This window comes from Limulus polyphemus, unplaced genomic scaffold, assembly GCF_000517525.1.
Source record: "Limulus polyphemus unplaced genomic scaffold, Limulus_polyphemus-2.1.2 Scaffold1130, whole genome shotgun sequence".
NCBI lineage: Eukaryota > Metazoa > Arthropoda > Merostomata > Xiphosura > Limulidae > Limulus > Limulus polyphemus.
This window is the reverse complement of record NW_013666740.1, coordinates 306,700-316,754: the sequence shown is the minus strand read 5'-3', so window position 1 is coordinate 316,754 and position 10,055 is coordinate 306,700. Positions and strand designations below refer to the sequence as shown.

The following is a 10,055-nucleotide window of genomic DNA, read 5'->3' as shown; positions in this document are numbered from 1 at the left end:
GCACAGATAACTATTTATCTCATGGAATCGGCTCCAGGGTTTTAGCATTTGCAAGTCCTTCCAATAAATACTGATCCTAGTTATTTAAAACTTTTTTAAACTCTATTACATTTTTTCAAAATCATGGGTCTTTTGTAAAATATCTCTCTTCCATGCTTCTTATCCTCAATCCTTTTAAATTTTCTCTGTGTAAATTCGTTTTTCTGTCTTTGTATCTTATGATGACTTTGAACATACTTACCTTCTATAGCAGCACCTCTTAGGTCCAATTTAGTGTTGTTATTGTATGTGTCAGTTTGTTTGTTTTCCATTTAATGAAGTGTAACAAGAAATACTTTTACCTTTCTTCTTATAAAACTCTTGAGAATGTTTCCATTCAGTTTTAATAGTTATTCGAAATTTTCTTCCTCTTTTTGGATCTTCTATATCCTTCTTTCAATTCTTTTATAAACATTACTTCTATGTTGTTTCCTTTTTTTTTCACTTCTTTCTTTTACTCTACATGAGTCTTTTCAATAATCTACCAATGCTTCAAAAACTTTTCCACATTCTGCCTTCTTGTTATATAAATTCCACGTTTTCGAGAAGGTTACCATTAATTTTATCTTTTGATTTTTCACACTAGCATTAGAAGCTTCTAATTCAATCTTCCACTTACTTTGATCTTATTTTAATTTTTTTATTTTTTATTTAAAACAGCCTCATTAATTGTTTCACGAAATTTAAAAGGTATTAATGGGGTGATCCTCTTGAATTGTATTGTTCCATAATTTACTTAATTTTTCTGCTCTTAAGCTTTTCCAAAAAGCAAACTTTCTATTAGCGAATCTCTCATTCATAAATCATGCAATATACTGTCAAAATGTTTTTCCTTTTCACTTGCTCTTATCTGGGGAACCTAATTCCTTTCCAAGAATCTGTTTCCTGCCTAAATATCTTCCAGTAAAATATTTCGTATTTGTTGTTGATAATAACTTTCAGGCGTGGATACCACTAATTCTTCTTAAATCTGTATCCATTTATCCTAAGTTCTACTTAATTCTTCTAAGAAATTCTCAAATATTTTTTCCACGTCATAACTGAATCCCTTGAATCAATTTCTTCTTTACACTTTCCAAGTATTTTAAGTTGTGAAAAAAAGAATTGTGCTTTATGTAATTTGGGTTTTATTAAAACTACAAAAAACGACATGTAGAAATAAGATATTTTGTTTTTTCATTGATAATTTCTTTCATTGTAATTCATGATATTTAATATATTTTCCAGAACGTGTAAATTGTTGTGGCACTTGAAATAAACAGATGTAATAGTAATTAAGTTTAACTCGGAAAGGTGACAAAAAGATGAATGAAATATAATCTTCATTTCCACGAAGTAGAATTACTTTATTTTCCTGCCTTCAGAAAACAGGATGACAATGTCACCAAATAAAACATTAACAAAAAAAAAGTGTACAGCATTTAACTGTACAGAATATCTATCAGTATGTATACTTCTAGAAATTGGATTTCCTTAGGAAGACGTCACCCATCATCATACTAATGGCAAACGGCAAAGAATATCAGATGATTGGTGTGACTTTCATCTCACTTGAAAGCAAAACAGTTACAACACGCCACTTTTACGAACAACTTTGAATCTTATTATCTTAACATTTACCAGCATACTGAGTGAAAAACATCCATCACTAATTCCTTCTTAACCACAAAAATATGTTAACATAATGATTACGAAAAACCTACTTACATCTTTCATCACTGAGACAACTAAATGCTTCCAGTAAAAAATGCAACAAAAACCAATATGAAATAGGAAAACTATTTGTTTTATCTTAATGATACAATTTCTTTTAGCTGGAAATTATAATTACTTCTTTAGGATCACAAACTTTATCTACAGTATACAGATATAAATTCTAAAATAGTAATATACTTACTGGGCAAAAAAAAAAGTCAAGAGCCAATTTAAAGGACGACATGTAACATAACTACTAAATGCTAAAATGAATTGCAATATGGTCACAAAGAAGCAAAATAAGCATTTAAATTGTGCGTGTAACCCTCAAAGTTGATAATGCTTTTATACATGCTAAAGTGTCTGAGTGAAAGACATCTAAGTTTCAGTTAGTAATATATTACAGCTGTACATATATACAGTTAGTAATATATTACAGCCGTACATATATACTACAATAAAAGTAGCTTTTATTCAGCATTTTAGATTAATTTCATGCTGACAAGTTCAAAACCAGATTATGAGGAAGGTATTTCTTTAGTGTTATCTACCATCTCAATGTAGTGTTTGAACATCTTGCAGGTTTTCGGCTTGTTAACTTCTCTCCCCAGGATGTTCGTTCTTTTCTCTTAAAACTAAAATTCACAAATATTGAACAAAGATATTAATCAATTCTGGATGTGGTATGGCACACAAACATAACATTATTGGTTTATGAAAGCTTGTACACAGAAACCAAATTCAAGATCATTCTTTTAGAATCATCAATAAACTTAACACAATTTTGAAGCCTGATGATGGCCTTTAGAAATAGCTAACCTATTTCAACATGAAAAGCATGTCTGGTGTTTTGCTGTTTCTTACAAAAGGATCCTTAGAAAACAAAAAACAGTTTATTTACCAGACAAAAAAAAGAGAGCTCTCACTATGGTTTTAGAGAATTTTCTAATAAAACCATGACATACTCAACTTTATATATTAATTAGAAACACCGGTACTTTGTCTTTTTTTTCTGCACGAACTCTTATCGAGTTGCATCTTTTCATCTAATGTTATTGATTAGTTTCCTGTTATATTTTTCCCTATATGATTCACATTCTGACATCAAATATTTTTGAAAAAAGAAATTCAAGAAGTTAGAAAAAAGCCAGGGAGTGCACAACTTGGGTGCTGATTGTTAGGTTCAGTTCTGTTAATTTATAGCACTTACTTGTGAAACACTTTTGTTTTCAAGTTCACTCCGACATTCTAATGAAGAACTGCTAATTGAAAAAACAGGAGCAAACAGAAACACAAAAGTCCAGGAAACCATAATCTGTTCACTGCTTATAAAGGATATTTCACAAAAGTTTAAACTCTTCAAATATATTTAATATTAAACATTACTTTCCCTATCAAAAACCTAAACATGTTTAAATCTGCAAAGTACTACTGTAATAACTTTACCTTCATTGGAAACGACAACAAATAAAGTCACTATACCTTATCTGAACAGAAAAAAAGCTATTCAGTGTTTAGCTATAATGTTCTTAATCTCAAGAACAGAAGGAAAAGTTAACGCTATCTTCTTGTCAGTAATAACATCACCCAATTAAAAATTCCTTCATCATACAAATAAATTGTAAGAAAGACAATTTTTTATAACTAATGTGCAGGATAACTTAAATTAATAAAAAGATTGAAACCAAACAGGCAATATTGAGTTTAATGTAGTATTATCCATAAACTTGTGTGACAAATGTAAACTGAAATTCTTTAAGTTTCTTTTCTAAAAAAAAAAAAAGCACACATTGATGTTTGTTAGCTTACTAAAATGTTGTTGTGTATTTTTGGATGTAATATAAATCACAAAATTACTGAAATATTAACTTAAAATTCTATTAATCATACAAGTTTCTTCTTTGTATAAATATTAATTTAAATATTACATTGCAGTCAAAGATAAAAATATTAATATCAGGCTTCAAACATAAAGTACTCAAAAACTTGTTCTACATGCATTGAAACACTACCTTATTTTCAATGTCACCAATGTACTACCTTTCAGGTTACAGATTTAAGTGAAATAATGCCTTAAAATAAATCTTTATTATCATTATTTAACAGGATAACTACATATTTTTTAAGCATAAATAATGATCTTTTTTTTTAAAAAAAAACTATGTGAAAGCCTGGTGGATAATAAAAAGAAAGCTTCATAGTGCATATTTCTTAAAACACTGACTAGATCAGTCAATGATACAGTACGTGGCCTGAACTTTTTGTTTTACATAAATGCTTTTGTTGTGTGTAATAAACAATAAAAACCTATTTCTTCTCAGCAACATTTAAATCTGCTTATCTATCTGAAAATAGTGTCTTCCTTTTACATTGGCTCAAAAAAAAAAAAAGAGAAGGAGGAAAGCAAATTTTGCTAAAAGCACTGCCAAAAGGTTATTGTTTACATTTCCGAGGAACCAATGTTTGGGGTGTAAATGGAAGCATTAGGGTCAAGTGAAGACTTGGTGCCTTTATCCTCTGACATGAACTTGGGAGAGTACAGCATGGAGGAGGACACCATATCTGATTCCAGACTAACTGCTGCATAGGTCGAAGACGGCGGCATAACAGCCATCACCTCAGCCACCTTGGACTTTAGCTCATCTATCTCTTTCTCCTTCTGGGTAAGCAATGCTGAAATTGTTAATAATATATCCAGAGATAAGCCATTAAACATCTTCCATCAATCATAATTCTAACACTGTGTTTTGCAAGTACTGACTTTTTCCTTCAATTTCATTAATATTAATGATCGTTAATATTTAAAATAATTTCAAATGATTTTCACATTTATGAAGGTTATTTGACACTGTTATCATAATGCATGGGTTTATGTAAAACTAAAATCTCCTAAGCTGGTCAAACAGTATGACATTTACAGGGACCAAAAGTGATTTTTGGTTTTAGTTTTTCTTTTGACTTATGCTGCTTCTATAAAATTGTTTAATTATGTAAGAAGTTAGTTTTTTTAGTTCCGATCTATATAGATAGCTTAATTTTGATCTTAAAATTTTATATGATTTTAATATAATACTTCAAACACACACACAAAAATTATTTTTCAAAAGTGGTATCTTTGTCACCAGTAAATCAATCATAATTTAATAAAATTGCTGTGCTAAGGTCAACTTGCAACTCATAATGCATGAAGTTCAAATATCAACTTCTTTGGAGTCTTTACAAAGTGTATTCCTATTTTGGCACTTTTATTTTTGCAATTTTACTTTATAAGACACTAAAAATTAATTTGTGTAATTTCTTGATATAAAATAAAGGCAAAACAAAACATTCCTCCATTAGGTTATTCTTGTCTGCTTACTTTTCAAACACCCCCTGAATGGGTTACAATTATTGGATGTTTACTATAAATATTGTTCTCTTATTACACCTAATAATAATTGAAGTGTTAGAAATAGTGCAAGAGGAAGGAGGTTTGTTGAAAAAATAAGGAAACAAAGAAGAAAGAAGTCATAGAAGAAAAAATGTGCAGTGATTTAAAAAGGAAGGCAGAAGAAGACAGTGACTGACAATTACATACTGATTCACATTTTATGGCTTGAGTCCCAAACCTGGCAGAATACTAATGAATGATAACTAGATTACATTGTCCAAAGATAATAAAAAACCAAACATTAATTTTGATGCCTATCAACTTTACTAATTCTGGTCAAGTCCTACAACTAGAACCTCATTGCAATAAGTATACACTCAATTGGAAAAGAAACATTTTATGCAAGAGTAAATCATGTTTGTTTTTTCATACAGAATTATTTCATTACCTAAAAATATAAAAAAATACGTCTAAAACAAACAAATTTCATCTTCTACATTCCTCTTTATGTTATAAAAATTCTTAAAACATGATCCCTTCTATAACATCACATAGTTAATCATGTATATGTAGCACCTGTACTTCTAGTTATTTTCTTTCAATATAACATTACATGTAATTATTGGTAAAATGAAGGAATAGTCAATGTTGGTTACCAAAACATATTAACATTTACCACTATGGAGCCAATGAAACTATCAACCAATATATTCAATCATGGTTAACTTACACTGAGTGATCTCCACCTGACGTTTTGCGTCTCCCAATGCACAAAAGAGATCTAGCTTTACACGGGTCTCTGCACTCAGGCTGTTCTCAAGGTGTGTATTCTTGTCCTGCATCGCGGACAGAGCTGACATTAAAACTTCAGTATCATTTTGATTGTCTTTGTACTGTCGTAGAGACTGTGAAAAAGAGATTTGGTAAGCTAGTTTTACATAATAAAACTATATTTAATTTACCATGTTTTCAGTAAATACTTCTCCACATGTTCTTGCTAAGAGCCTCACAAATTATAAGCATAAAGGCTAAAATGTGAGGTTTCTATGACATATCTAATATAATGTATCATCAACAGCTAGAATGATATCAATCTATCTATAATAAAAAAAAATATGAAAAGCTTTAATATGCATGAAATAAGTACACAATTACTGCATAAGTGTGATTTCACGCTTCTGTTATGATTTGTAGCATTTAGATCATACAGTGCCTGGCTACTTTATTAGGACCTCTGCTTAGTACCAAATCACCTTTTAGCACTATAAAAGCTTAGACTTAGCACAGCATAGACTTCATAAGATTTCTGAATGAGTTTCGTTCAACTAATCTCATTTATCAAGGAATGTAGTATGCAAATAGAGCAAAGGTGTTCACAGAGGAGCTGCCAAATATGATATTCACCTAAAGATGGTGAAATGGGTTAGTATTCAATGATTGAGCTTTCTAAGAAGGACGACTGAATCCACTGTCATGTTTGTCAAACTAAGTTCGGACTATAGTAGCATAGTGAATTTCTGAATTTTATCATCTTGGAAAATCCTTTATCCATCTCCATCAGGGTGAAAATGCAGCACTGAGAAGTGATCAGTATCAGCTGTCAAGTATGCTGCAAAGTTTCTTAACCCTTCTATACAAATTAAGTACTTAACCATCTACAGTAACATTTCCCATACCAATGCACTCCTACAGATGTATGTACTGTCTGAGTCAATCAAATAGCATCTTGGGCCTTGTGAGGGTTTCTCCATATTTCAACTGTATAAGATATGTGATTGATACTAGTAGTTGGTGGCTGCATTATGTAATGCCCTTCATACATTTCAATAGGTAATAATTAATTCCTGCCTACTTTTGAAGATGTCATTCAACTGGAACAGTTTTATGTTTCCTTCACTTTACAAATCTATTAAATCATCTCTTCCCTCTGTCTGTCACCCGTGATTTACACTCAGTTTTTGTTAGTGGTACAGGTATACACTTTCAACTGTCAATGTTGATAGACTGACAACAGATGTCTTTAAACAATCAGTTATAGAAAAGATCTTTGATGATACCACTCCTTCTACAAGGTTAACCACAAGTAGACTGATGACAGATGTCTTTAAACAATCAGTTACAGAAAAGATCTTTGATGATACCACTCCTTCTAGAAGGCTAACCACAAGTTTCATTAAGAAAATGCAATGCTTATTACATTTGTAAAAAGGATCCAAAATGTTTATCAAAAGTTTTTCAGGGGTACAGAAATGCTTAACTCCGAAATCTGTCCCATAAATGCTCATTTATAGACTTGGCATTCTGTTTTCTTCACATGTAAGGGTGAAAAAATTCCATCTATCCCTTCGGTTTTGTGTAATTTATACTAATGAAGGGACATCCAACAAATCCTGAAGGATGACTAAATAACACTTATTCACACTAGTTGTCTATATTTCTGGCTTAACAACAGATGTTGTCAAGACAAACTCACACATTTCCTTCTAATTTTGTGATTGTTGAGAACAGGGATTCTTGAATAAAGTACAACTCACATCATGTATTGTAAACTACCAAGAATATGATGAACCATGATGTTAATAAAGATAACCTTTGGCCTCTGCTGAAATAGAACAGCTAAACCACACTTGATGCTAGGTGACAATGGGAAAAAAAATGTGTAGTGTACGATGTTGAAATAATGTTAGCTGTAACAAACAATGAGACAAGATGGCATACTGTAACATTAAAACAAATGACATAGAGACTTGGCCAGATAAATCTTTATTTGTGTTAAGGATAAAACTGGTCACTCCCTCCCCTCAACAAATAAAATCTTTTGAAGCAATTTGTAAAAAGTTTGCAACTCTCCATTTTTCTATTTATAGAAATCCATTGTACCCACTATCATACTTAAATTAGATCCTTACTCTTGTATACTATCTTGAAAACTAGTCTTAAATCTACATATCTGCATTTATAGGGTGGGCACATTCTAAAATGTTTTTTACTGACTTTCCAAATTTTCCAGACCTGCACACAAGCATATAAGACATACCAATATTCCAACTTTTCCTTATAGTTCTATACAATTAACACCTTTTCAGCTTGTAATCTAGTTATAAAGAGCAATAAAAAATTCAGAACATATTTATTTCAGACTATGATATTACTTTGTTTGAAGATCTTTCACAGTGCAACTTGATGGTGGACATTAAAATGTTTCATTTCTATTTATATAAGAATAATTGATCTAACCAATAATCAAATACAATAAATCACCTCATAAATTGGAGTAAGTGATGAAATATACCAATAATTAGCATAGGTAAAAAACATGGTTTGAGTACATGCAGGTTTTGAGTTTAAAAAAAGAAGAGGAAAGAGACCAATTTTCCCAGATTCATACGACTCAAGCAATCACCTGATAAATAATGTGATAAGACTTGCATACACATAGAATATTACAAATTCCAGAAACAGATGTGACTGCTTATCATAAATATTATATTCATCTCTAACAGTTTCGAGCTTGGTGTAAGCTTGAAATTTAGTGGAATTTCATCATTAGCAACAGATTCATTCAGTGGTAATTGAAGTTTAATGATGAACAATGGCAACAAAATAAACATTTGATGAACATGTGTGTATGGTAACAAACACACATTGGAGTGTACTCACCAAGCAAATATGTACAATCGAAAATGTTCAAAAATTTAATGTTTGTTACTGTACACATGCATCAAATGCTTATTGTTGCTGCTGCTATTCTATTCTTAATCAAAGCTTACAAGTTGTCCAAGTATTGTACTTATTAAATTTTTGTAAATTGAAATTAGCAATAGAATAGTATTTGGATAGTGGTTTGTAGTTTTACTTTATATTTAATCCAAATTTGATTATGAAAAAAAAGCATTTCCAAACTAAAATTCTGAATTTTTACATTTTAATAGATAAATAACCCTTCAAAGGCTAGATAAAAAGCAAGTGATTCAGCTTTTACTTTGCTATTACACTCAGATGAATCTTATATAACAACTTTAATTTACTCCATACTGTGATATAAAATTTAATAGATACACATATTTAATCTGTTGCTCATATTTTCTGAGCCAAGTATTCTAATATTTCTAACTACAAACTTACAGCTAATTCGAGTTTCTACCCACTATTTCATATATTCTTAAAGGTGTGACCAACAAGTTTAATATTCCATGAAGAAAACATTATGTACTATAACTGTCTTTCTGAAATTTAGTACACCATTAAAACAAACTTTTAAAAAATAATTTTAAATGTTTCATGTAGAAAATAAAGTGTGATCAAATCATTGCCAAATATTTAAATCCAGTTTGAGTTCCACCATATTATACATTTGGTTAGAAAGTAAAAACTTACTTGTGCCTCTCTTTCTATTTGTCGCAACTGGTCTTCTCTGACTTTCACTTCACGGCGTAGTTGTTTAATATCATTTTCTAAATCCCTTCGTCGATTTTTACAGTTTTCTGTACAGTCAGCTCTACTGTAGATAGAAAACATTTACATTAATCATTGAAATACCAGTAAAATGTAAGTTCTACTGTAGATATAAATAATTTACACCAATTATTGAAATACCAGTAAAATGTCAGTTCTACTATAGATAGAAATTATATTAATCATTGAAATACCAGTAAAATGCAAGTTTTACTGTAGATAGAAATCATTTACACTAATTATTGTAATACCAGTAAAATGTCAGTTCTACTGTAGATAGAAAACATTTACATTAACCATTGAAATACCAGTAAAATGTAAGTTCTACTGCAGATAGAAATCATTTACACTAATTATTGAAATACTATTAAAGTGTCAGTTCTACTATAGATAAAAATTATATTAATAACTGAAATACCAGTAAAATGTAAGTTCTACTGTAGATAGAAAACATTTACATTAATCATTGAAATACCAGTAAAATGTCAGTTCTACT

At 30.2% G+C, this 10,055-nt stretch overlaps 1 protein-coding gene across 2 annotated transcripts in view; it reads right to left on the bottom strand.

Moving 5' to 3' along the window:
• Positions 1-1,360: 1,360 nt before the first annotated feature.
• LOC106462275 (macoilin-like) overlaps positions 1,361-10,055 on the bottom strand; it is a 67,869-nt gene continuing 59,174 nt past the window's right edge. The window contains exons 10-12 of one of the 2 annotated variants that reach the window (XM_013922175.2): positions 9,482-9,605; positions 5,835-6,009; positions 1,361-4,407 (exon numbers count right to left, since the gene is read on the bottom strand). In XM_013922175.2, the coding sequence (XP_013777629.1) occupies positions 4,175-4,407; positions 5,835-6,009; positions 9,482-9,605 (532 nt within the window). In that variant the 3' untranslated portion in view covers positions 1,361-4,174. The remainder of the gene's footprint in view (positions 4,408-5,834; positions 6,010-9,481; positions 9,606-10,055) is intronic. The other variant, XM_013922176.2, reaches the window with a different exon arrangement.